This window comes from Cuculus canorus, unplaced genomic scaffold, assembly GCF_017976375.1.
Source record: "Cuculus canorus isolate bCucCan1 unplaced genomic scaffold, bCucCan1.pri scaffold_156_arrow_ctg1, whole genome shotgun sequence".
Taxonomy (NCBI): domain Eukaryota; kingdom Metazoa; phylum Chordata; class Aves; order Cuculiformes; family Cuculidae; genus Cuculus; species Cuculus canorus.
This window is the reverse complement of record NW_026527790.1, coordinates 400-26,798: the sequence shown is the minus strand read 5'-3', so window position 1 is coordinate 26,798 and position 26,399 is coordinate 400. Positions and strand designations below refer to the sequence as shown.

Here is a 26,399-nt window from a genome sequence, read left to right as displayed (position 1 = left end):
CCTGTGGCCACTCTCTACGCTGTTGTGTCAGCACAACCCGTTCTGTCTCGTGAGTGCAGAGCGTATGTCTCAGTGAAAGGGGATTGGTGTTACTTTGTTGAATTTCATCCTCAGCCGTGTACTCCCCTATTCCTGGATGGTGGCTCCTGTGCAGCGGGTCGGATGGTGCCCCAGCATCCCCGTCTGCTCCCATACAACTGTCCCTTGGCAGTAATTCCCATTGCAGTCCACTCCTCTTTGAGGTGTCAGCTGCCTCCTTGATTTCAAAGATCTTTTATCTCTCGTTCTGCAGCCCCACAGCTCCAGGTATTTGTTTTCAAACTCCTTGGGGATACCCACCTACGAGGACAAGCTCAGCCTCCCTCTTTGGGAAGCTTTGAGCACCTCGATGGAGCCAAACTCCCAGTTCTTTTGGATGGAGGCGAGCTGGCTGGTGGGACACTGGGCTGCAAAGGAAGGAACGAGGATGAGAGTTCATGTGGTTCCTCTCCCACCTCCCTGCTCTGCAAGGACCCTGATCTCCCTTCATAAATGCATTATTTACTGCTATTGTAAACTACTGTTGCTGCCAAAACCACCTCCTCTCCCCCCCTTTTCTTGCCGGCTGTACTGTTATAGGCTGTGGTGCCCAGAGCTCTGGGTTGTCTCCTTGCCTGAGCCTTCTGGCAGTCGTTGAGGTGTAACTTGCTCAGAGACGCAGTGCCTGCAGCCGAAATGGCAGCCATTGGCTGGCAAGGCTCATCCTGGGCAGTGTCCCAGAGTGATTCCCTGTTGTGGTTGGTTTGGAGGTTGTTTTCTATCCTCTCCTGGGATGTGCTGTAATGGAAAGTGTGTCTGCTGGCTTTGCTCCATCCAAAGTCAGCTGTTGGGGCTTGGGAAGTTCAGTCTGATTCCATGACATCTCTGGAGAGGGAACTTCATCGTTAGCAGAGGTTTGCTACCTGGCATCCTCAGGAACTGCCTCAGCTCCAAGACTCAGGATTCTTATTAGCGGTGGATTGAAACCCCTGGAAGTCCCTTTTTCTGAGTGCTTTTTGTCTGTGCACTCAGAAGATGCCCAAAGCAGAGGTGATTATTCTTTACTGGGAAACTAAACTGACAAGGCTTGAATGCTTTTTTCTTTGGTGTTTAGAAAGGGGGACACCATGGATGAACACAAGTCCCTCCTGCAGGATGCTGGGGTCTGTTCACGTGCAGAACAGAGCCAGTGGCAGTCCTGTGAGCAAAACCAGCAGTGCTGTTCACTGTGGTCCTGGATTTTTAACTAAGAGGCAGAGCTGGCAGTGAGTGGCATCAACCATGAAATAAATTAGTGAATGGTGTGCAGCTCCAAGTGCTGATTTCAGTGGATGTTGGTGAGTTTGGGAGCTTGGATTCTGGCTGCTGAATTTAAGAATGGGTGAGAAGGTGTAGTGGGTCCAGAACGCCCGTGTTTGGTTTAACACGTGTGTTGCTCTTGGGTGTGAGCTGGTGCCTCAGTGCCAAGCTGGTACTTTCCTCCAAGATTCACGTGGCCGCTGTGTAGGACGTTGCTGTTCTTGTTGCGGTCGACGGGATTCTGGGCACTTTCCTGGATTAGCGTTTCAAAATGCTGCATGCCTAATGATTGTGTGGATCCAAATCATCTGAGGAGAAGATGACCTTGTACTCCATGGAAACACTAGTTCCAGCTAAGAAATCCCAAAGCAGGGAACCTGCAGGTAGGAAGGCTGGCTGCAGTGAGTCCACTTCTGTGTGGACACCTCTGTGTCCATCACATTACAGATGGGGAAACTGAGGCACAGAGCCATCGTTTGTTCAGGGTCCTTCATAGGGCCAGCAGCAACCTGAGGGCAAACCCTGCCTGGCGCAGTGCCCTCAGCCGCATCAGCGGCTCTCAGCTGCCAGCTGCTTTGCCTGGGCTGCCTCCTGTCCGCACGGATGTGATGCTGAGCACAAGGGTGACTGGTTGATTTGAAACTCACCATGGTTCTGAGACCAGGTTTGGTTGATCTGAGTGGTAATGCAAGCTGAAAGCTTTGCACGTCTCTAACCAAGCTAATGCCTGTCTTTGTCCTCACAGGGGCTGTGTCATTGGACCAGCTTTTCCTTTTGATGTACCTTCTCTCCACTTTGGTGACGTCTCGTTTGGTGAGTGCACCCTGGGTTGGGACCTTGAGTGGAGAGGTCTGTGTGTGGCCAATGTGGAGCGCTGCAGCATGAGAACACGCGTCACTTGTGTTCCTCCGCAGCGGCCTTTGGGGTGTTAGACCAGGGCTGCTGGTTGCTTAGGCAGCATTCGGCCACCATGAGGTCAAATGGGAGCAAAGGAATAGGAAATGAGTGTGTCCTGGTGTCCCTCATAGTCTGTCCAGCCCCAGCCTCCTGATCCTTGGCAGCAGAATGACTGTGAAAGTCCACGTCCCAGAAGGGCCCAGGGTATGGGACTGCAGGAGAAGGGAATTTGCGCTACATAGGAGGCTGTAGCTGCTCTGGGTGAATGTTCCTGATGCCACAGTTTCCCACCTGACCTTTATCGTGTGATATCACGTAGCACTACAAGGGCACCTTGTTATCTCCAACCAGCGAATATGCCCAAACGTTGGATCTTCATCAGGCACTGATGGTCTTGGAGATGTGGGCTCCATCCCTGATGAAAGGCCAGCTCTGCTGACAGAGCCCGTGGCTGAGCAACCAGAGCTTCTCCATTGAAATGCAGACTCTGGTTTTGCATCTCGGTCTCAGAAAAGGTTTTCTACTGAGATGTTCTCCGGTTTAAGTGCAAAATCACTTGTGGATTGATTGAAGGGCCGTTCTCATTCTGTGCTCAGGGTGCCTCTGTTCACAGACCTTCTAACAAAACTCACTGCGTTTCTGAGCCACTTCCTCCCCTCCCTACATCCTCACACTGGCACTTCTTTGTTTCCTTTTGAGAAAATGAAACAGTAAGAAATGCACCGGGCAGAAATATGGTTATGTAATAGGAGACTGGCGCTACTAAATCTGATTTCATTGACAAGGTCTTTGCAGCTGAAGGCAGCTGTTGGCTGTGCTGATAACTGCTGTCCGTGTCTGGAGACTTGGGTCCCGTTCGGGGCTGTGAGGTCTGGGTTTGTCCTTTTTGTGTCCCCCGCCTCCCTGCTGGCGTCACTGTCGATGGCTCAGATGAGCTCCGTGCTGTGTGTGCAGCTGGTTTCCCTCCCCGCTGCGTTCCAGTGGCACTTGGTCAGCAGCCGTGGGAGAGGACTCCTTCTCGCAGAGCTGCCAGCCAGGCCAGATGGCCGCTCCAGAGCAGGCTGTGGCCGCTGTCCTGTCTCTGCAGAGCGGCCCGGCCGGGTCTGGCTGTGTCACGTGCAGAATGGAAAGCTGATACCTTTGCGGGCAATAACCAAAGCCAGTGTGCAGCGTGGATGCCGTGTCCCCATTTGGTAGGTCAGGTGAGGCACAGCTCTTGCAAATTCCTAAGCCAGCACCAGGCTTGCCTCCTGTGGAGCGACCTGCAAGTTGTCCCATGCTCAGCCTGGTTGACCCAAACCAGAGATGCCCTAACACACCCAACAGTGTGGTCGGGTAGGCAGCCCAGCATTGCAAGCCTGCCTCATTCCCTGGGGCTCAGGGAGGGAGCTGAGCATGGCCTCCGGCTGGAGAGAGAGCCCTGGGGATGGGGGAAGTGAGGCTGCGTCTTCCCCCACCACAGCTCTGCTGGAAGGCTTCGACATCTGAGAGAGCACAGCTTCATAGAGGAGCACATTGACCGGCAGGTGAGTGACACAGGCTCAGCTGCGCCGTCCTGCTGCGGCGCTCACTGCAGGACTGTGGGACTCTCTGCGGGGTTGCAAGGCTCACTGTGGGGGCTCACTGCAGGGCTACAGGGGCTCACTGCAGGGCTCACTGCGAGGTTGCAGGGCTCACTCTGGGGCTCATTGCAGGGCTGCGGGGCTCACTGCGGGGCTGCATCTCTCACTGTGGGCTGCATGGCTCACTGCAGGGGCTCGCTGCAGGGGCTCACTGCCTGCTCCCATACAGGTGTCCCCCATCGAGAGCTTGCGCCTGATGTGCCTCCTCTCCATCACGGAGAACGGTGAGGTGTCTGTCTGCTCTGGGCAGGGAAGGTTGGATCGGGGGCCCTCCAGCCTGGGTGCAGAGCTCACCCTGCTGCTCCCCACAGGTCTCATCCCCAAAGATTACCGGTCCCTGAAAACCCAATACCTGCAGGTGAGTGTCCAGGGCTCGCAGCAGAGCAAGCGTTGTGTCAGACTTGGCACAAGGTGCTGGGAAACAGCATTCCCCAGGGATGCTTGGGCTGTCTCCACAGGACAGCCCCTGCCTCCACATCTCCCCAGGAGCCCTGAGCCCTGCCTGCCGCTGCCCTTTGCCTGCGGGGTTGCCCTAAGCAGCCTCCCCCGTGGAGATAACACCCTCCCGCTTTTCTATGCCCACAGCCAGGCCCTGTGCTGATCCACCTGTCCCCTTCCCCAGAGCTACGGGCCTGAGCACTTGTTGACCTTCCACAACCTCAAGCGCATCGGGCTGCTGACCGAGCAGTCGGCCGCAGAGACGCTGACCGCTGTGGAGAGCAGAGTCAGCAAGCTGGTGACAGACCGTGCTGCCGCTGAGAGCCAGCCCTCTGCCCCTGGGGAGCTGGGAGCACAGCCCTGCCCTGCTGGGAGCTGCTGCTCCAGAGCCGGATGGAAGCACGCAGCAAAAGTGGACACTGCGGGCACAGAGCTACGAGCAGGGCAGAGCTTTGGCCCATGGGAGCAGCAGGGCTGGCAGGTGCTGCTGCTGGTTCTCTTCTGGAGCCCGGAACTCTGTGCGTCCCTCTGCCCAGCTGTGACTAATCCTGAGGCTCTGAGCTGTTTCTTCTCCTCTTGTTTTCCAGGAAAGATCACAGATGCATTTAATTCTTTGGCCAGAAAGAGCAATTTTCCAGCTAGAAGCAAGAAGCTGGGGTTGGTATGTCCTTGTGGAGCTGCTGCCTTGCCCACGTGCCCGCTGGTGCCAGAGCAGCTCTGGTCACTCTGTGCAGGCTGGGCACCCTCAGAGACACCCACGGCACAGGGCCAGAGCTGCTGTGGCAGTGGGGTGGCAGAGGGATACGAGGGAGCAGAGGGGTTCAAGAATGGCAGAGAGGTTCCAGAATGGTAAAGGGCTTTGGGAATGGCAAAGGGGTTCAGGGGTGCCAGAGGGGTTTGGGAATGGCAAAGGGGTTCAGGGGTGGCAGAGGGGTTTGGGAAGGGCAAGGCGGTTCAGGGGTGGAAGAAAGATTCCAGAATGCCAGAGGGGCTCAGGAATTGCAGAGGGGTTTGGGGGTGCCAGAGGGAGTCAGGGGTGGCAGGAAGGTTCAGGAATGCTTGAGGGATTCTGGGATGCCAGAGGGGTTTGGGGGTGGCACAGGGGTTTGGGGATGGCAGACAGGTTCCAGGGATGATAGTTAGCCTTAAAGATAGCCCTGCCATGGACAGGGACACCTACCACAAGAGTCCCACAGCTCTGCCCCACGGTGCTGTGGGGCTGAGTCCCACAGCTCTGCCTGATGGTTCTGCCTCATGGTGTTGTGGGGCTGTGTCCCGTGGCTCTCCCCCAGGGTTCAAGTTCATCTTCCTGACCACGGCCATCACCAACAGCGCCCGGATGATGGAGGCCATGATCGAGGCCAAGGCCTGAGGCTGCCAATAAACAGCTCCCCTGTACCGCTCTGGCTCCGGCTCCAGCTCTGCCTTAGGGGTCATAGAATCCTGGAATGGTGTAGGTAGGAAGGGAGCTCAAAGCCCATCAGGGTTCGGCAAGCCCCATCCAGCCTGGCCTAGAGCACCTCCAACACGATTTATTTGAAGATGATGGCTTAAATGGCCTTCATGGCACAGAAATGCTCCTATTGTTCAAGCGGTTGCCCTTTGCTCTTCCACCAGTCTCTTTTTAAGGCAAATGGCTTCAGTTTAGCGAAAACAATCGTGCTTTGAGGAACACGGCGACCTGTGTCACCCGTTAAATGAGATGAAAGGTGGAAAGATGGAATGGCTTGGGTTGGAAGGGACCTTTAAGGCCATCCAGTGCCACCCCCTGCCTTGGGCAGGGACACTGGATCCTGTTGCTCCAAGCCCCATCCAACCTGGCCTTGAACACCTCCGGGGATGGGGCAGCCATGGCCCCCCTGGGCAACCTGGGCCAGGGCCTCCCCGCCCTCACGGTGAAGAATTTCTCCCTAATGTCTGATGTAAATCTTCCCCGTTCACTTTCAAGCCGTTCCCCGCGTAGTGCCGGGTGTCCCGGGACGGTGGGTCCTGCGGGAGAGGCGGGAGGACCGGGGTCCCCTGGGCCAATGGAGAGAGGGGCGTCCCCGGGTGACCCCTCCCACCCCGCGGCGAAGGAGGAGGGACATCCCGCGGTGCCCCCTCCACCCCGCGCGCACGGCGCATGCGCAGCGCGGCCCGAGCGGAGCGGGCGGGAGGCCGAGCCCTTGGTCACTCTGGCGTGCGATTGGCCGGGCGGGGCGCTAGGGGGCGCTGCCATTGGCCCGCGCGGCGGTTGAGGCGGGGCCAGCGGTGAGGCGGCCGCAGTCGGCGGACAGTCGGCGTCGGCGGTGGGCGGTTTGGATCGCAGCGGCGAGCGCGGAGTGTGGCGGAGCCATGCGGAGGAGGTGCGGGCGGCACCGGGACCCGGGCAGGAGGGGCGCAAGGGAGGGCGCACCGGGGCCTGGGCAAAGGGGGCACCGAGCATAAGGGGCACCGGGACCGGGACCGGGACCCAGGCAAGGGTAGGGGCGCTGGGCAGGGGGCACCGGGACACGGGCCAGGGAGGGGCACCGGGCACGGGTCCCGGGCAAGGGGCAATGGCCAATGGGCACTGGGCAAGAGGGGGCACCGGGACCGGGATCCGGACAAGGCGGGCGGTGCAACGAGCACCGCGACCCGGGCAAAGGGGAGGCTGCAACGGGCACTGGGGCCGGGACCCGGGCAAGGAGGAGGGGCAACGGGCACCGGGACTGGGAGCCAGGCAAAAGGGGGGATGCAACGGGTAGCGGGACCGGGACTCGGGCAAGGGGGGACGGGGGGGTAACGGCTATCGGGACCGGGACTCGGGCAAGGGGGGACGGGGGGGTAACGGCTATCGGGACCGGGACTCGGGCAAGGGGGGACGGGGGTTAACGGCTATCGGGACCGGGACTCGGGCAAGGGGGGCGGGGGGTTAACGGCTATCGGGACCGGGACTCGGGCAAGGGGGGACGGGGGTTAACGGCTATCGGGACCGGGACTCGGGCAAGGGGGGGCGGGGGGTTAACGGCTATCGGGACCGGGACTCGGGCAAGGGGGGACGGGGGTTAACGGCTATCGGGACCGGGACTCGGGCAAGGGGGGGACGGGGGTTAACGGCTATCGGGACCGGGACTCGGGCAAGGGGGGGGCGGGGGGGTAACGGCTATCGGGACCGGGACTCGGGCAAGGGGGGACGGGGGGGTAACGGCCATCGGGACCGGGACCCGGGCAATGGGGGGAGGTGGGGGTGGTGGCAACGGGCACTGGGACCGGGACTCGGGCAAGGAGGGGGCGAGCAGTGGCCATCGGGACTTGGGCAAGGAGGAGGGGGCACAGGGCAGGAGGCACGGGCTAGGGAGGGGCACCGGGCATGGGTCCCGGTCAAGAGGGGGCACTCGGACCCGGGCGGGGGGGGCAACAGGCACCGGGACCCGGACAAGCGGGGGTAGGGCGAGCAACGGGCGAGGGGCACTGGGCAAGGGTGTCGGCACCGGGAATAAGGATAGTGAGAAAGAGCCCTGGCAAGGGGGGGAGCACTGGACAACGGGCACCGGGGCAGTGGGCAAGGCGGAGCACTCGGCAGAGGGATGGGGTAACAGGCGAGGGGTCCCAGGCAGGGTGTCAGTGTGGATTGTGGGCAAGGGGACAGCAACCGGGCAAAGAGATCCTCGGTGGTGGCTGGTTTCGGGGTTTGGAGGGGTCCTGGGCAGGGCAATGGGGAGGGTGGCAGCAGCCACTGGGCACCGGGGCCGAGTGGTGCTGGGTGGCAGCTGCTGACGGGTGGCGGCCCCGGTGCCTGCAGCGACGTGGTGGCGGCTGAGGCCGTGTCAGTCCTGAACGGAGCCATGGCGGCTCTGCGGGACATCTGGGAGGAGATCGGCATCCCCGAGGAGATGCGCTTGGAGCGTATGGAGACTGTCAAGGGGCACATCAAGGTGAGGGGGTCCCTCCTGGGGTCGGGAGTCTATGGGGCTGGGCTGCAGCGGGAGCCCCTGGATGAAGCTGGGCTGCGAGGAACGGACTGGCCAGGTCACACTTGGTTGAGGGCACCAAGGGGGTCTCGCTGTGCCTCTGCCTTCAACGCACACAGCCCAGCTCTGGAACCCCGGTTCTCCTAGCACGGCCCCAGCAGCCCTGCCCTGCTCCCTCCTGGCTTTCCATCCCCACCTGGCTCCAATCGTGCCTGTGCTGCAGGAAATGTTGGACTTGATGGTTGCAGAGGAGGAGAGTCTGAAGCAGCGTCTCTTGAAGAACATTGCCCTGTTTCAGAAGGAGATTGATAGACTCTGCATGGAGCTCCAGTTGGACCCCTTTGAGGTACGAAATTGCTTTTCTCTCCTAGCATTCTGCTGGCAACAGTCTTCTGCTGCCTGGACTCTGGCTGGGGTTTCGGGAAGGCCAGAGCTTGCAAGGCAAATGCCTGTTCAGAATCACTTTTCCTGGCGATTGGTAGAACCAGAGGCTTTGTGGCTTCTTGTAGGATGAACACTGGGAGGTGTTTTTTAGGGAGCTGGGTGGCTTGCAGCGTCTCACTCGGTGTGTTGCTGCTGCATTTCCCCTTCCTGAGGAACATCTGAGACATAAACCCTAGTTCCGAACAATGTCTTTGTTTGAGAAGCCTTAAATCCATAAGTCAGGTCTGAGAGCTGGGGAGAAGAAATCTGACTTTTTGATTCCTCTAGGGAGAGAAGGAAAATACCATTCTGCAGCTGGATAAGAATTTGCGCAACCGTATGGACGTGTTGCTGCAGCAGAAAGCAGAGAGGATGCGCGAGCTGAAAACGCTGCTAGAACAAGATCAAGACTTGTGCGACCTCCTCTGCACAAGCCCATTCTGCATTGATGGCAATGCCGTGCCCAGCCTGGACGACCTGGATCGTTACAGGCAGCACTTGGCCTTCCTGAACGCTGAGAAGGTAAGTGGAGAGGGGTCTGAGGAGCTCGCTGAGGGTGGCACGCAAAGGGGTCGCTGGGTTCTAATGTTGCTCACCACCTTCTAGGAGCAAAGGCAAGAAGAGTTTGTCAGCAGTAAGCGGCAAATCATCCTCCTCATGGAGGAGCTGGACCACACTCCAGACACCAGCTTTGAACAGGAGGTGGTGTGTGAAGATGAGGAAGCGTTCTGCTTGTCCAGGGACAATATTACTGCCCTCCAGGATCTCCTGAAGCAGGTACGCTGGCACACGGAGGCTGTGGAGGTTGTCGGTTTTCCGCAAGCCTGTGTGCCAGAACTTCCTTTTGGGAGCTTTTCCAAGGAGATCTTGTGAGATGCGCATGTGGCTTTGCAAGGCCCTCGTGCCCGTTGGGGCCAGGCTGTGCTGACCCTGTGCTCTCCCCACTGTAGCTGGAAGCCCAGAGATCGCAGAATGAAGCTGTGTGTGAAGAGCTGCGCTCCAGGATCATTGCACTTTGGGACAGGCTGCAAGTTCCTGTGGAGGAGAGGGAGGCTTCAGCAGTGCACATGGCTGGGTGCGGAGCCAAAACCAGGAAAGCTGTAAGGAGCATCCTGTGCCCTCGGAGGGGGGTCTGGGGCGTAGCAGCTCTGGGTTTCGTGCTCTTGTGCATTCAGCTAGAGCGGAGGAGCTGTTTCCAGCAGTCAAGTGTGAGGTGAACAGGCCAGATCCTGCCCTCACGGGTGGAGGAGCTGAGAGTTGGACCCTGTTCTGCTCCCCTTCTTGTGCTGTCTTCCCTGAGTCTGTGTTCTGTTGTTGGCAGCTGCAGTTGGAAGTGGAGAATCTGGAGGAGCTGAAGCTGCAGAACATGAAAGACGTGATTCAGGCAATCCGGGCAGAGATGGCTGCGTACTGGGACAAGTGCTTCTACAGTCAGGAGCAGAGAGAAGGCTTCGCCCCCTATAACGATGGTGGGTGCTGGCTCTTCTCACTCCTCTGCTGCCCTGCAGAAGCTGCCAAGGAGGGCTGGCTGCGCACAGCCTGCAGAGGTGTGGGCATCCCTGGCTGCCTCCTGAAAGCACTCTTCCATCCTCTCCAGAGAACTACACAGAGGCCCTGCTCGAGCTCCATGAAGCTGAGGTGGGGAAGATGAAGACCATCTATGAAACACACAAAGATCTGTTTGAGGCCGTCCAGAAATGGGAGGAGAACTGGAAGATGTTCCTGGAGCTGGAGGTATTGTCTGGGCTGGGAAATGCTCTGTCTGGCTCAGTTTTGGGTCACCAGCAGCGCACACCTCTGCCCCTGCACGCAAAGCACTGTTGGGACCGATGAGGGAGGCACTGGGAAACCACAGCGGATGGGCGAGGGGAGGGGTGCTGTGATTTGTGATGGGGCTGCGCAACAGGGATGGCTTCCACCAGCCCCTTTTCCCTGTGGGATGTACGTTGGGCTGTGAAACTGCCACGTGTTTGGTTTTCTCCTGAACTCCTTTCTGTCCCAGAGGAAAGCAACCGACCCCAGTCGCTTCACCAACCGTGGGGGGAAGCTGCTGAAAGAAGAGAAGCAGCGAGCAAAGCTGCAGAAGGTGCTTTCCAAGGTAAGTTCAGCCCTGGAGACGCTGTAGTGCCAAGAGGCCTGCTTGGCGTTGGCTGAGGAGCTGCACAGCCCTCGGAGCCAGCAAGGGGAATCTCTGGGCACGGGGATGCCCGCACTGGGGAGGGCAGCCTCTCTACACTGCCCTCGTGTCCTCATCAGCTGCAGGAGGAGCTGGAAAGCCGGGTCCAGGCCTGGGAGCAGGAGCACGAGGGCATGTTTCTGGTGAAGGGGCAGCAGGTGATGGCATATGTGTCGGAGCAGTGGCAGCTGTACCACCTGGAGAAAGAGAAGGAGAAGCAGGAGCGGGTGAGTGCGAAGCTGAGCATGCTGCCTCCTGGTCTGGAGGAGCCTCTGCTGCATGGAACACCAGCCTATTGGTGGCCCTGCCTTCCGTGGAGCAGAGGAACGGCCCCCAGTTGCTGCCCACGTCTCTGTCTTCCCCTCTCTGCCTGAAAGTGGCTCTGTATCAGTTACCTTTCTTTGGCAGCAGGGCTGGTGTCTATCACTGTCTGTTTGTGGTGAGCCCCTTTCCCAGCCCCAGCAGTGCCAGAAGCCCAGCTTGGCTCTGGATACCTGTAAATCACTCTTGGCATTCCTGTTGCTTGGCCGTGTTATGTGCTTGCTGCGGGGCCCTGCCTGCCCGCCCTTGGGCAGCACGGGGCAAGCCAGGGCTCCGCAGATCCTCTGCTCAGGTTTTAAGTGCAGATCTCTTGTGCAGCAACTGAAGAAAAGGCGCCAGATAGAGGCAGAGATGTTGTATGGCAGCACCCCGCGCACACCTATCAAACGGCGGATGCTCGGCACCACCACTCCTGGCAAAGCGAGGAAGGTAAACTGTCTGTGCCAAGCACTGTGGGCATGCTAGGACCCTGCTGGGAGTTGTCACTGGCTTCTCTGGTGCGGTACAGCCACCAGCGCTTCCTCCTGTGTGATGCGTGCTCTGGTTTTCCCCTCAGCTCAATGGCTCTTCCATCGCCGGTGCCACTCCCAACAGCACCGTTGGTTCTGGTTTGGGGAAATAATCTACCACTCAGCGGTGACTCGCTTGCCACCTTCTGGAGTGGAGGTAAGGAACCCTCTAGAGTGGGCTGGGGCGAAGAGGCATGGGCTGAGGTGGCACAGCTCCAACTGCTGTCACACTCAGCTTTGCTGCCTCCTGCTAAGCCAATTTGTCTCTACCTGCTGCACTGGGTTGCCACAGGATGTTTGTGGGACCTGAGGAGGGAGAAAGAGGAGGGCAGTAACAGCATTTAGGAAATCTTCCTCTAGCTCAGATTTCTATCGTTCCTCTGTTCCTTCTGTGCCGAGCCTGGGGGCCCGGGGGACCTTCAAAACATGAGTCTGGTTCTCTATGCTTCCAGAATCAGAACCGGGCCTCACATCCTGGAGGGCTCCTGAAGCTTGAAGCTCCTCTGGCACCTCAGAGCGACAGGCAGTGAAGGAGCGGTTTGGGGCAGCGGTGCGGAACGTGGTGGCGGAGGTGACTGAGGACAAGGCGCTGCCGCGGGCTGAGCGCAAGCGGCTCCAGGTGGAGCAGGCGCCGGGCTGCAGCCCCCAGGCCAAGCTGGTGAAGCTGGCAGACGTGCTGGACAACCTGCGGGATCTGAACCGCTGCACCCCGCAAGGTACAGCCTGCACCAGGGCCAGGGCTCCTGAAGCTTGAAACTGAAACTTGCCACCTTGTCTGTTTCTGGCTTGATGAGGCGATGTCACCTGCAGCAGAGCAGTCTTGCCCAGACCAGGCAGCTGCTTGCCACAGCCCACGATCCTTGTTTTCCAGCCACTACTTTTCGTGGGAGGCACGAGCGCTTTGGCTGCTGTGGAGCCCGGCTGCTGAGCTCTCTGCTGGTGCCGGCGCTGGAGCCAGATGCTGCCGGCTTTCCTGAGGGTCACCTTACGCAGCTGTCCTCGACAGCTGCCTGGGAACCACTGCCGTGCTGTGACAGGAGCTGCCGGCCCTGCTGAGAGCGTGCGGGTACTTCACTCTTCTTCCACAGTGGCTCAAAAGGAGCTTCTGTTTGTTGAGCCTGACTCTCGCTGCAGAGGGGAAGACTCCGTTAGGGGCTGAGCTGCACTCGTGCTGCGCAAAGGGCAGTCTGAAGGTCTGTGCCGGGGGAATGCATCCCGGCAAGTCCTCTGGAAGGACATGCCGCATCCTGGTGTAGGAGACCTTAGCTTTTGGATGCAAGAAAGCTGTAAAGTGATACTTTCTCACGTATGAGAACCTGCCTTCTCTTCTCAGCATGTCTGTCACCTGAGCCAGCCCTCCACCAATCCCTCTTTGGTGCATTCCCTCCCTCTTCTCCCGTGCCTGCAGGGTTATGTTGGAGCTGGCAAGGAGCAAGCGCTGAAAGTCTACTACCTGCCAGGAGTACCTGGTGGCTTCTGCAGGACTTTCCAGGTCCAAGTGGGTCACCTGGAGCCAGAAGAGATCTCCTTAAAAGGAGAGGGTAACTTTCCCAGGATCTCCTTGGAGCTCCCCAGGAATATCAAAGGTGAGCACTGCCTGTCTGCTCTCCAGGAAGGTCCTCTGTTCCCACCCCACCTGCTCCGCGTCTTCCATCCCCAGGGCAGCTCACACCCACTCCACCAAGCCTGGAGGTTTCAGGGCTGCCAGAGCAATAGTCAACCCTCTGATACTTCCTGAGTCTCTGGCAGATGAGCCTGTGGGCTTTGCCCCTGGAACCATCCTTTAGAGCCTGTCGGAGTCCTGGGAAGATGATGGCTGGACAGAAACGCTTGGGAAAGCTGTAACAGAGGCTAATTAATAGACAAGGGTTTTGGCAGAGTTGGATTTGCATCACATTACAGGGGATGAGATGCTTCTGTGTCAGGAGGAAAATTGAGCGGGAGTGAACATCAGGATTCATAGAGGAGCAGCAGCATCTGCTTTCAATAGGTTGCTCAAGTAGTGTGGTCCTCGGAGAGGCCAATGTTGGGCGAGTGGGACTTCCAGCTCTAATGGGAATGGTGCTGCGCCCACACTGCTATTTGTGGGTATTTTCTTCCTTCAGGAAATGAAAAATATGAGAAGGTCCTCAAGGGGGCAAAAGAGAAGATGGAACAAGACAGCCAGAGAGATGAAGCTGTTGTTCTGGGAGAAACTGTGGCTGCAGAGACGGCTCGAGCACCATGGTGAGAACGGCTGCTGCCCTGCTTAGCACATGCCACCCTCCCCCTGTGTCATTTGGTCCTCTTGCAGCCCAGAGCAAGGCTCCCAGTGTCCTGCTGGCACTTGGGCCCTCCCTGCCCACAGCGGGCCGTGATCCTGCATTGGCTCAGTGCTGCCCCAGGGGCTGCCCACCTCTGGAGGTGTCCTCCCATAGCTATCAGGTTCCCGACTGCCCCAGGGAGAGATTCTGAAGGCCATGCTCAGGTGATTGAGTTTATGGTATTCTGTGATGGAGGGTCAGGTCCTCACTGGGATATTTGTTGCTCACAGCCCAAGGCGGACCCCATCCAGAGGAGCAGGGTGGGATCGTCTTTAGGAGACCAGCCTGTACCTTGGGAAGGACCCTTGCTAACCAGGCACTGTCTTTCATTTCTTCAGTTGGAGCCTTGTCTGCAGATGCAGATGGAGCAGATGCTGCTAGAGGAACATGCCCTGGAGCAGCTGAAAGCTCTGGCCTGCGGTCCCCCAGAGGACACTGCCTTTGACCAGCGTGCTCGCTGCGGGCTTCTCAAGTTAGTAGGGGCTGCCGTACTCTGTCTGCATGTGCCCCGAGGGTAACACCCAGCAGTGCCCCCCTGCTTCTTACAGCTCTTTGTGTCTCCAGAGCTGGGCGCTTCAGGAAGGGCCTGATCCTGATAGCTTTGACATGCTCCCTGTGAGCGGATGAGTGTCCTCACTGCCACAGTGCCACCTTGAGCTTTGGATGTGCTCAGCTCCGCACAGATGCTGGGTTCTGCTCTTAGAGCTGAGGGGGCCCAGTGCAGACCATCAGGCCCTTCCAGACAGCACAGACGCCATCCCTGCTGACCAACTCTGAAAGAGGCAACTCAAAGCTGACGTCTGTTTTCACCTAACAGACCACACTAAGCCAAAAGAGCTTAGGATGGCACAGGCTGACAAACCCTAGATCAGATGGCTTGGATGGTGGTGGCACTGCAGGGCTTCCCTGGGTGACTTGGCCCTTCCCTTTGCTCTGATGTGATGAGGCACGAGCATGGTGGGGTCCAATCCACGAAGAAAATGCTCTGCAGAGCTGCTAAGTTACGTGCTTTCCTGAGCAGGATTGCTCTGGAAAAGGACATTCCCATGAATCCTGTGGGGATTAATGAGTGTGTTTACTGGTGCTGCTTCGGGGACAGGTCTGGTTGCAGAACAGGGAAGGTTTCCTGTGCAGGCAAATCTTATTACAAGGTCCTGAAGCACTTTCAAGCTTGGCCTGTACATCAGGCTTAGCAGTTTCATTTGAGCCCAGTGGAGGGCCAGGGGACTTATCTGGGATGGCTTGTTGTAGCGGAGGAACTGTGACCAGTATCCATTTTAAAGCCTTGATTTTATTTTATTGTCCCATGGGTAGCTGGGAAAACCTTGGACCTACAGTCCCCGTGACTTACCAAAGTCTTATTACCAGGTGGCCAGGACTTTGGTTTCAGAGGCTTGGGTTGAGTTTTTAGAGCAGTGAATGAAGACAAATCCACTTTATTTGTTTCTTCCATCTGCTTAGAAATTTGTCCAGGCTGTGGTTTAAGGATTGTCCTTACTTGTCCTTTCAGAGCTGAGCTGCCTGAGTACATCCTGGACTTTGGCTACGTCATTCGTGGTAGTACCCACACTCACGTTGTGAAGATCACCAACACCGGGCGGTTTCCTGTGTCCTTCTGCACTGGCCGAAGGGTCCTGCGTAGCACAGGTAATCACTACTGGTGCGATTTCACGTGGGCTTGAAGGAGCTGTCTCTGACAGATTAGCTTAAGCCACTGGACATGGGGAGCTTTTTGAGCGCTTGTTTGTCCACCTTTGTCCTCCTTGAGACCCTCTGCTTGGTGCTTTAGAAACAGAGTTCTCCTGGGCAGCGGTGCCCAAAGACCTGGCCTGCCTTCACTGTAGGGCCCGGATGGGGCGACTGCCTTGGTCAGCTCTCAGCATCTTCTCTTTGCTCCAGTGAGCAGCATCTGCATTTCCTTGTGGATTCTCTGGGCTTGTGCTGCAAACAGATGGACCCGTAGTGGTTGGGGAGTGCTTTGTTCCAAGTTGATAATGTCATGGCCTTCTGTTTAGCCTTTATTGAGAAAACAGCCTGTGAGGTCCTCTGTCGTGCTGAACAAGGCTTCTGAAACAGGCCTCAAGGTGAGGCTGCAGTACCACCAGACCCACTGTGTCTGAAGGGTGGTCAGGTGTCTCCTCTAAGTTGTTTTCGGGGTAGCATACGGCGTGGGGGGAGTTCAGCTGGAAGTTCTCCTTTGGAGAGTTCTCTGCACCCTCCCCTGGGATGACTGATGAAGAAATGACTGAAGCCTCTCAGCTGATAGGTGTCCTTTTTAGCAGGATTCTACCTGTGAGAACCCTTTTCCCTTGTGCTGTGACAGGGAAGAAAGAGTAGTGGGCTGCTCCACGAGTGCAAAGGGGTCCTTCAGAGCTGCCAGCCAGGACGCCCTTGAGCTTAACATGCTTGTGACATGTTGCTATCGATTGTGTGTCTCAGCTGCTTTATTTTCCTCTGTTCAAGGTTTCCGTGTGGAGCCGGAGCACGTGAAGGACCTGCCGTGCTGTGAGACCGAGTCATTCACAGTGCACTTTGACTCAGAAAGTGCCAACCTGCCACTGGGAGAGGTGGACGTGCTCCTGCCCATCAAGGTACCACCTCTTTCCTCACACCCCTGTGCCCGCACCCCTTCTCAGGGCGGGTGGCAGGTCAGGAACAGCAGTTGACGTGCTCCATCCTGGTTTTGGAGCTGCTGGCTCAGACCCACTGCTGAGCTGCAGTGCCCACCCAGGAGCCACATCCTGCTGCGGAGCAGCTCGTGCGAGCTTCTCTCCCTCCCGCTGCAGGTCTGTGATCAAAGTTGATTTGTTTTCCAGGTTCGGCCCTCCTGCAAGTCAGTGTTTCATCACACCGCAACCACCACAGGAGAACATAGCCCAGTCGGAAGGCTCAGCATCTGCAGAGGGCAGCTCCAGGGAAGAGGCTGCAGAGGAGCCAGCCAAAGGCCTGGGAGCAGCAGGAGATGCTCTCCAAAAGCCAGCAGATGCCAACGATTCCCTGGAAGCAAATGTAGATTTTCTTCTGCAGCCACAAGTGTGCTTGGCAGCAGGGCCAGCGACTGGACGCAGGGCTTCTGCAGGGGAGAAACACAAAGCCTAGGGACAAGCTTCCTTTTGAAAGGTGGCACCTCTGAGGTTAAACATGCGCACTCAGCTGCTGCGAGACAGAAAAAACATCTCAGCTGCCTTCGTCAGGAATGTGCCTTTTGAGAGGAATGTCCAAGCAGAGGTCCTCAGCTCTCCTGCACTGATGGGTGCACGAGGTGAAACCTAACCACCGTCTGAAATGGAATGGTCATCTCAAGCGCTTTCACAGACCTTACTTGCCTGGTTTGAATACATTTCCCTTGCAGCAGTGTTTCTGTTCTTGTCACGGAGAACCGAACCTGTCCTGGCATCGGGTTCCTAGCGTGCTCTTTGGGCAGGAGTGAGTGAAGCCAGGCTGGTACGAGGGTGCCAAATGTCCTTGAGATCTCTGCCGGGACTGAGTGCTGGGTACATCCAGATTGCCTGGGAAGCTTGTGTGTAGGAAGTGCAGATGGCATCTGTGGCTCCTCTGTGGGTGGGCTTGGACCCACACTCAGCTGAAGGTGTGGACAGACCCCTACTGGATTTGCACCCAGGTCCCACCTTGTCTGTTCCTGGCTTGATGAGGCGATGTCACCTGCAGCAGAGCAGTCTTGCCCAGACCAGGCAGCTGCTTGCCACAGCCCTCGATCCTTGTTTTCCAGCCACTACCATCCACTGCTCCAAAGGTGGAAGGTACTGAGGAGACTGGGAGCCTGCAACGGAGGCAGTTCACGCAGGCAGAGCCCGTCAGCGTGGGAATAGAGGAGGTAGGTGGGAATCAGTCTCGCCTCTGCGTTTCCGGTGTGGCCAGCAGTTACGTAGCCCTCACTCCCGCTGGTGGCCCTCAGCGCTGCTCAAAGTGCAGCTTCGTGCCCCTCCAAGCATGTCACACAGCAGTGCTGAAGCAACTGGTCACTGGAGGGGCCGTGTGGGCCGTGTCACAGGGCTGACCAAGGACGTTACCTGCGTAGCAGATATGGAGGGCGTTATTCATCTTGTCCCTAATCAAGCGGTTGATAGGAAATTTCTGCAGTAGACTTTGCTGTAGCATCTTGAGAGAGAGCAGCCTGCAAATCAGAGAGAGAGTGAAAAGCATCAGGAGTCAGATGAGCTGGGCTGGAGTCCACCCCGTGGCTCCGAGGGCTCTCACCTCCAGGTCTCGTGTTTCTCTAGAGGCAGCAAAGGGTGTTATCAAAGGCAGGTTCTGCAGCAGAGAGAATTTATTGCTGCCAGGAGGCCTCCCAAGTTACTGTAAGGTAGTGTGTTAATTAATGCATTAATTGGTGAGTATGGGAGAAGATTTATCACGTGGTTCCTTTGCTGGAAAGTGTAGTGGATGCAGGACGAAATGAGGATGATTCTGCCTGCACTTGAGGAAGATGCCCCTCTAGCCACGTCTGTCCGTTGCTCCAAGCCATGGCTGCTCTTCTGCCCCGATTTTGATGCTTGACATCTCGGTGTCTCCTCCCTTGTCTCCAGGTTTTCAACATCCTGCCTCTGCATGGTGTACTGCTGCCGGGTGAGAGCCAGCGGGTCATGTTCACTTTCTTTGGCCACGCAAACATCGTCGCCGGCGTCATGGCTCTGTGCAGGGTGGAGGGAGGCCCCACCTACGAGGTTGCACTGAGTGGGGAGGCTTCCCTTATCAACTCCATCCTGGACAACGCAGAGATTGACTACGGCCTGCAGGTACCACACACTTGTCTTGGCAGGAGTCCAATACCATCACCGGTGGGTTGCTGCCCACTTAGGTCTAAGGCTCTCTCCCCTCCCCAGCTACTTTGTTGGCTGTATGGCTTGGAAGTACAACCTTTGAGTGACACATCCTGCATCCAGGCTGGTTTTTAGTGGCCAACCTCCCACTCCCAAAGTTGGGAATTCCTCACCTCAAGTTGGTCATCTCCGGAGGAATGTGTCCCCCAAAACACTGATCTGCTCCTAAAGTCTGAGGTTCTTTTTCAATGCTCTTGATTAATCACCAAAATAATCCAGGGAGGAGGTTAATTTGGGCTTCCCGGTCACTGCAGCTGGAGAGAACATCCCTGACTAATCCACGTTTTACTCATTTTCGGTTAAAATCCTCACCGGTGGCTGCTGGCTCTGTTCGTGTTGTGCTCTCTCCTTTTGCTGTCACTGCGAGCTCTCCAAATCTTGTGTGTGGGTGCCTTTTCTGCCATTCCTTGATGCTGCCTGCTTTGTTTGGGCTGTTAGAGCGTGCCTTAAAGTGCAGAGGAGTTGTATCCTCTTGGATTTTTATCCCTGATCTTCGTGTGGTCGGTGTTGCTCCTCTGCGTGCTGCGGTAAAGCTCTCTGGAGATGTGACTGTTTCCGGCTGCCTGAGTAAAGCCTCCCCTGTGGTCAGAGTCCCTTGTCGCAGGGGTTTTGGAGGTGGTGGCACTCCCCAGCCTGTCTGAGGGGCTGCAGTGCAGGGGCCTGGGCTTCCCAGGACAGCCAGCCTGCCCGCTGCAGGAGGGAGAGGGACGTGGGCAACAGCTTCTTCTTCTTCTGGGAGACTCACGGGCTCAGAGTTCTTCCTTAGCTCCTCCATGCTTCAAAAGAGGGCAGGAATACCGTAGCAGGAGTAGGTGGGGAGCCCAAACAAATCAGCAGGAGTAGCCTGGCCTGCCCTCCTTGCTGGCCTGGAGGCCTTCTCTCTGTCCCTTCATGCCCATCTCCTGCTTCTTCTTTCCACAGCGCGAACTTTCAAAGGCTGCCAGTAGCTCCAACGTCCTGAACTCTACCAGCACCCACGGCTTCTCCTGAGGTGCTGCCTGCCCAGCCCCAGCTGCTGGTAGCTGTAGTGAGTCCTTGTTCCGGCAGAGCCTGCGCAGCTCCCCCCGCCTCCCAGGCTGCGGGGTTCACCTCTGCCTGGGTCCTGGGCACTGCTCCGGCCTGGCGCCCTGCGGGGGAGGGAGTTCCTGCCCCAGGGACACTATTAAGAGCAAGTTTTTTTTCATTTGTTGAGTTCTTGCCAATGTTTGTGACTGAAGATTCAAGTAGGCTGTTATGTTAGGATATTGCAGGGGGGAGCCCAGGCTCCTGCTCCTGGTGGTGCTGAGCTGCAGGCACTCTGCCTGGCCAAGCATGCTCAGGGACAGACAGGACCTATTCCAGAGAGCTGCTTTCAGCGCTCTCCTTTGCAGGCGTTTTTCCCTTCCTTTTCTATAGCTGTTGTCCCATCAGCATCATCTTTTACTGATGCCACAGCAGGTTGGCTCAGCGTGGGCTCACTTTAGCTGTGGTTCCCTTACCCAGCTCTGCTTGCCCCACGCACTGAACTCAGACTGGCTGCGATGCAGAGGGTCTCGCCTTTCCCCTTCTCCCCCCCACCCCCCCCCCCCCCATGAGGCTGTGGGTCCCCAGGAGTGGAGGAGCAGGACCCTCCCTATGAGGGGAGCTTGCCTTGCTTCCTCCTGGAGCATCGCTAGCCGTGGACACTGTGTCCTGCTGCTCCCTTTCCCCATTCCCAAGCCTGGGGTAGCCACGACCCAAGCTCCAGTTGCATGAGGCACCTTCCCTGCCATTCGGAAGGGGGAGCTTGTCCTGCCCTGGGGACAAGGAGGTATGACACAGCCCTGGAGCACAGCCTGCTTCCACTGTCTGTCTCGGAGCATGACTTACTTGCACTTTGTTATCACTACAGTCCCCCCTTGCTGTTATTTATTCTCTATGTTCTCCCTCTTTGCTCGAGCTCTGTAAATACTGTTCATGAGAAGACGAAATAAATGTTTGTGTAAATAGCTGCTGGTCTGTGTGTGGCTGGGGGGGCTGAAGCAGAGGGCGGCAGCGTTGGGCACGGCTTTAGAATTCTGCAATGGTTAAGGTTGAAAATCCAGTCCATCGACACAACCCCCCTGTCCCTGCTGGATCTACACCTTTTGAATGTCTCCAGGGCTGGAGACTCCCCCACTGCCCTGGGCAGCTTCTCCCAGGGCTTCGCCACTCTGTCAGCAAAGACATTTTCCTTGTATCCAATCTAAGCCTTGCCTGGGTGTAACTTCAGGCCGTGGGGCTGTGGCAAGCTGGGAATATCCTTTGTAGGCAACACGAAGCACTAGCCTAGCTGTTATGGAAAAGTAGATGTAATAAACACCTTCAGTCCTTCCTTGGGTTGCCCTTTGCAGTTGGGCAGGGCCTGGCACTGGCCAGGCTCAGGGTTGCCCGTTCCGTTCCCCTGGGGCTGAACGCAGCCCTGCTGTGCCTGGGGATGCCTGCCCGCCACAGGGCCAGAGTGGAGCTTTCTCATCTTCCTTGCCATAGCAGTGGGGTCCTCATGGCTCCAGCACACAGACGTAGGTGGTCCAGGGCCCACACACCACCTCCTCTGCCCACAGCCCCTCGGTCACCAGGAACTGGACACGGCGTGGCTGGTCAGAGCTGGCATCGTCCTCACGCCCCAGCTGCCCGTATTTACCTGCAGACACCACGCTGGGCCATGACGTGGCCCTGGGGCTGCTGCCCTTGTGGGGCGACAGCTCCCCAGGCAGCTGGGGGGAAGGGAGGAAATGTGGGAACAACCTCCTCACAAATGGCTCCAGCCAGGAACCTGGAGAAGTGTTCCGCTATGAAACCTCACAATCGCAGCCAGCGGTGAGGGACGTGAGTACTGCCCCGATGTGCGGGACGCCCACAGTGCCGTCCCTCTGCAGCCCAAAATCCATGTGCTGCCCCCAAAAATCAAAGTTCTGACACCAAATATTGGTGCTGTGGACCAGAACTATGTGTTCTGACCTCATAAAATCACTGTCCTGCTCCCAAAAATGTGAGTTCTGGCCCCCAAATCAGTGTTCTCTGTACAAAAATGGGAGTTCCAGCTCCAAAAGTCTGTATTCTGGCCCCAAAAATGGGAGTTCTGCTCCCAACAATTTTGGTTCTGACCCCAAGAATGGGAGTTGTGGCCCAACCAGAGGGCTGTGGACACTTAGAAAAGCAGGGATCAAAGGCAGGGGTCATGGAATGGGGGCTCTGGCCCCTAAATGGGTCTTCTGGCCCCCAAAATCCACTTCTGGCATCAAAAGTGGCACTTCTGGCCCTAAAAGTTAGTGCATTTGCTCCAAAATGCATGTTCTGGACCCCTGAATATCCATGTTCTCTTCCCAAAAATCAGTGTTCTGGCCACAAAAGTGAGTGTTCTGACTTCAAATATTGGTGCTCTGGAGCAGAAATAGGTGTTCTGACCTCAGAAATTATCGTCCTGCCCACAAATCTGGGAGTTCTGGCCATAAAAATCTGCTTCTAGCCTCAAAAATGGCAGTTGTAGCCCAAAATAGTGGTGGTGTGCTCCCAACGAAAAATCCATGACAGTAACCTCTCTTTTTATTGTGGACTAAAGTCAGCAGCTCCAGGCACGGGGCGCGGGGCGCAGGGCTGAGGCAGGGTTGCGTGTAGGCACAGGCGGGTCAGGCCCCGGCTCCCCTCCCCTCGGTTCCATTTGGGCGGAAAGAGTTAACAATAGGGGCCCTCTGCCCTCCCCCCATCACGTGTTGGGGGCGGGTGGGGGGGGGGGTTGCCACTTGTCTTTCCAGAAGGATCTGTCCTTGTGGTCCAGCGGCCGAGGGAGGAGGCACAGCACTGTCCCTCTGCTGAACCCCACACCACAGAGAAGCTGCTGCCACCAAAGGAAGAAGACAGTGGACCCCGTGACTGCCAGAACTCAGGTACCGATACGTTTGGATCTCCAACGCCCCTGCAGACAGAAATGCTGAACAGCCTGTTTATTACACAGGGATCAGAGCCAGGGCTCTGGCAATGGGGGCTCTGGCCCAAAAAGGGGTCTTGTGGCCCCCAAAATGGGAGTTCTGGGCCCTAAAATCCGTCTTGTGGCCATAAAAATCCGTGTTCTGGCCCCAGAAGGCAGTGTTTTGGCCCCTGTGCGGTGTGGGACGGCGGCAGCCGCCAGGTCTGCCCTGCTCCGGGGACAGTGGCCGATACTACCCGGTTCCGGAGCGGACGGCGGTGTGCGCCAGGTCTACCCGGCACTCGGGGGCCGTTCACCAGGTCTACCCGGCACTCGGAGGACGTTCGCCAGGTCTACCCGGCTCTCGGGGGATGTTCGCCAGGTCTACCCGGCACTCGGAGGCCGTTCGCCAGGTCTACCCGGCTCTCGGGGAACGTTCGCCAGGTCTACCCGGCTCTCGGGGAACGTTCGCCAGGTCTACCCGGCTCTCGGGGGCCGTTCGCCAGGTCTACCCGGCTCTCGGGGGACGGTCGTCAGGTCTACCCGAAGACGAGGTGGCGCACAGGTCGTTCCAGCGGTTCCGTCGGATTTTTTTTCTTGCTTCTCCGCAATCGTTCACGGCGGGCCGGGTGCAAGAGCGGTACGGACTTTGGCCCACGCTCTCCAACGCGGATCGCACCCAAAGGGGAGTCGAGCGAGCCGCGACTTTCCGCTGGTCCTGGAGATCATTCCCGGAGGGAAGCACTGACGCCGCCGGGCCACCCCCCGCCAAAGTCGCTGTGACTCGCGGAATAACGACACCCCGTGGGCTCAGAGTGAGGTGCAGGTATGCAGCCGTGCCCGGGGTGCGAGGGGGATTTGTCCAACAAGCTTGCACACCAAGCGTCAAAGCCGACGCATAGTTTTTGTGCTCGATTAAATTACAATTGGGTTGACATACAGAGTCGTGAATTTTGCGGACCCAAAATGGCTCTTCTGGCTCCAGAGGTAGGAGTTCTCAGGTAGGCTCAGTGCGTGTTGTTGGGGGCAGAGATGCCCAGCCAGGATCCTGGCCAGGGATTGTGAGTGTGCAGAAGGTCCGGGAGAAGCACGTCTTTCACGCGTGTGGAGGGTCCCTCATCCACCCACAGTGGGTGCTGACGGCAGCCCACTGCTTCGTCAATAGCCAGTAAGGAGGAGCAGGGAACAGGGAGAGCCCCAAAACCCCAGCACAGGCCCAGCGTGCAGCATCACGGGCGACTCCCAGCCCGCTTCCTTGCAGTGCACCCAGAAAAAAGGATGCGGTCGTGCCGCTGCATCCCAGATGCCTCCATCCCCACAGTCCTTGTGGCTCAGGCATGTTGGGGCATAGATGCCCCACAAGCTTTCCTCTTGCCCTTGGCAAGCAGGAGGCAAGGAGCTGCTGGGCTGCTCCAGCACGTGCCTCTGCTGCCTCTCACCCCTCTCCCCTCTGCTTTCCAGGGATGTCCCAGTGTGGCGCGTGGTGGCCGGTACCACCTCCTTAACTGACATGGGCCCAGAGACACAACACAGCTACACAGTCAGACAGATCATCATTCACGACGACTACGATACCACCACTCAGGCGAATGACATCGCTCTGATGGAACTCTACGAGCCTCTCCAGTGCACCCCCTACGTGCAGCTCGCCTGCGTGCCTGACTTCTCCCTGCAACTGCGGCAGCTGAGAAACTGCTATGTTGGTGGCTGGGGGGTCACCACGGCCAGATGTGAGTTCCCCAAAAGTATTTCTATGGCGGGTGCAAGCTGGGAAAGCTGGGCAGATGGGCTGGGTGTAGGAGCATGATCCCACTCCCGCCCCAGCAGCACCAGCAGCCCCAACACAGCTGCCCCAATCTACCCCACTGCCTGCTTCGCCCAGCAAGTCCCCCTCCCACCGCTGGCTCCCCATCGCTCCTGAGCTCACCTCCTGCTCTCCAACTGCTTGTCCATGCTCAGCGTCCAGCCCGTCCCACAGCCCTGTGACTCTGCCCATAAAGCCCATTCCACGTTCTCCACAGCCCGTAGGTCCAGGCACCAACACTGGTACATCCCTCTGCCCCACAGCCAGGGTCCATGGGCAGAGAGAAGAGAGAGCCCTGCCTTACAGTCCCACAGCCACCTCCCCAACCACGTTCTGTCGGCTCCAGCACCGGAGCAGAGCCTTTCTGTGCAAGGAACACAGCTCTGGCAGCTGCTGGGAGAGAGCAGGAGCCAGCCCTGGCGCTGACAGAGCCCCCAGCACCCCCTGAACCTACTCTTCTCTTTCTCTGCAGGGGGACAGCGGGGGTCCTCTGGTCTGCCAAGATCCCCATGCTGACCACTTCTGGCTGGTGGGAGTGACCAGCTTTGGGGTAGGCTGTGCCAGAGCCCGTCGGCCGGGGATTTACGCCTCTACTCAATACTTCCGCCAGTGGATCCTGATCCAGATGGCGATGCCCTCATCGGAAGCATGGCACAGTAGGCTGTGCCAGAGCCCGTCGGCTGGGGGTCTACACCTCCACACGGCACTTCCAGAACTGGATGCTGACTCAGATCACGCGGCACTCAGTTAGAGCAGCCAATGAAACAGAACACGCCTGGAGCCACGTTCCCACCCCATCAAACTCTGTGGAGGCGCCTCAAACAACGGAGCCAAGTTATTGCAGCTCCTGCCTGAAGGCACTCAACAAGCTGCTGGACTTCTTCACTCAGCTGCAGGAGTTCCTGCGGGTCCTGAAAGGCGGAAGCACCTGAGAACAGGGGGAAGAGGATGCAGGACAGGCTGCATCGGCCCACAACCATGTCCTTCTGGGGCAATGCCTGCTGGCTCCAAAGGCAGCCTCAGGGGCCCAGATCTGCTGGATCCTGCCCTCACACCTCAAGTTGCCCCTCCATACCTACGGCAGATGGTTCTGTTTGCTTAGGATTCTGTTTCTAGTCTACAAGGCTCTCCAGTGCAGCCCCTACGTGCAGCTCGCCTGTGTGCCTGACTTTTCACTGCGACTCTGGGAGCTGAGAAACTGTTCTGTCAGCAGCTGGGGCGTCACCACGGCCACATGTGAGTTCCCCAAAAGTATTTCTATCCTGGGTGCAAGCTGGGAACCCTGGGCAGGTGGGCTGGGCGTCCGAACACTTTGAGCTCGGTTTCTTGAACGTGTTTTTCATGATCGTTATCAAGTTAAACCGCAAATTGTCCTGCTATTGTTCCATGCCTTCTTAGGAGCTCAAGACCTCTACTCAGGCTCGAATCATCCCTGCAGGCCTTCTTCCCCATCATCTGTAACGCTATTTTGCAGGTCGTGCACCAGCAGGCATTACACGGCATTTTCTGGCATGAATTCAATTTACCCCCTTCACACATTCAATTCTTGGCTCTTCTATGAGTCTTTGTTCCAGAAATAAAGCTCCTGGTTTTCACATCAAACTCTTCTTCAGTCCCTTTCTCTCCATTCACCTTCCAGGAATGTCCCAGCGTGGCATGTGGTGGCCGGTATCAACAACTTGGCTCAGGAGGGCCCTGAGGTCCAAGTGGGCTATGTGAGGCGGATCCTGGATCCCAAAGGCTATAACAACATCACCATGGCAAATGACATCTCCTTGATGGAACTCCACGAGCCTCTCCAGAGCAGCCCCTACGTGCAGCGCGCCTGCGTGCCCGATTTCTCCCTGCGACTCTGGGAGCTGTGAAACTGCTATGTTCTCACATCTGGCTGGGGGGATACCACGGCCAGATG

The 26,399-nt window shown here is 57.6% G+C and overlaps 2 protein-coding genes across 6 annotated transcripts; both read left to right on the top strand.

The window, feature by feature from the left end:
- The first annotated feature begins 11 nt into the window (after positions 1-11).
- LOC128850668 (protein regulator of cytokinesis 1-like) lies at positions 12-19,996 on the top strand. Of its 3 annotated transcripts, XR_008448038.1 has the most exons (19): positions 12-3,740; positions 4,006-4,060; positions 4,148-4,194; positions 4,459-6,619; positions 8,038-8,170; positions 8,430-8,552; positions 8,918-9,151; positions 9,236-9,406; positions 9,580-9,729; positions 9,951-10,098; positions 10,227-10,363; positions 10,632-10,727; positions 10,886-11,032; positions 11,445-11,555; positions 11,683-11,792; positions 12,088-12,351; positions 17,669-17,773; positions 18,486-18,695; positions 19,701-19,992. XR_008448038.1 is itself a non-coding variant. In XM_054055642.1 (16 exons), the coding sequence occupies exons 4-15, from the start codon at positions 6,609-6,611 to the stop codon at positions 11,746-11,748; spliced, it is 1,527 nt and encodes a 508-aa protein (XP_053911617.1). In that variant the 5' UTR covers positions 12-3,740; positions 4,006-4,060; positions 4,148-4,194; positions 4,459-6,608; the 3' UTR covers positions 11,749-11,792; positions 12,088-12,481. The 3 variants fall into 3 exon arrangements, 1 of the variants encoding a protein (XP_053911617.1); XR_008448037.1 differs by having other exon boundaries at positions 18,486-19,996; XM_054055642.1 differs by lacking the exons at positions 17,669-17,773; positions 18,486-18,695; positions 19,701-19,992 and having other exon boundaries at positions 12,088-12,481.
- Positions 12,541-16,295, top strand: LOC128850669 (hydrocephalus-inducing protein homolog). 3 transcript variants are annotated; one of them, XM_054055643.1, is made up of 5 exons: positions 12,541-13,221; positions 13,741-13,861; positions 14,277-14,410; positions 15,449-15,585; positions 16,218-16,295. In XM_054055643.1, the coding sequence occupies exons 2-5, from the start codon at positions 13,859-13,861 to the stop codon at positions 16,232-16,234; spliced, it is 291 nt and encodes a 96-aa protein (XP_053911618.1). In that variant the 5' UTR covers positions 12,541-13,221; positions 13,741-13,858; the 3' UTR covers positions 16,235-16,295. The 3 variants fall into 3 exon arrangements, with proteins under 3 accessions (XP_053911618.1, XP_053911620.1, XP_053911619.1); XM_054055645.1 differs by having other exon boundaries at positions 12,542-13,221; positions 16,262-16,295; XM_054055644.1 differs by having other exon boundaries at positions 12,542-13,221; positions 16,221-16,295.
- Positions 19,997-26,399: the final 6,403 nt, after the last annotated feature.

Excerpts from the sequence above, each read along its gene's own strand:
- LOC128850669 (XM_054055643.1), top strand. Across the intron at positions 14,411-15,448 it reads GCTCGCTGCGGGCTTCTCAA|AGCTGAGCTGCCTGAGTACA; the intron begins GTTAGTAGGGGC and ends TTGTCCTTTCAG.
- LOC128850668 (XM_054055642.1), top strand. Across the intron at positions 10,099-10,226 it reads CTTCGCCCCCTATAACGATG|AGAACTACACAGAGGCCCTG; the intron begins GTGGGTGCTGGC and ends CATCCTCTCCAG. Across the intron at positions 11,556-11,682 it reads CTCCTGGCAAAGCGAGGAAG|CTCAATGGCTCTTCCATCGC; the intron begins GTAAACTGTCTG and ends TTTTCCCCTCAG.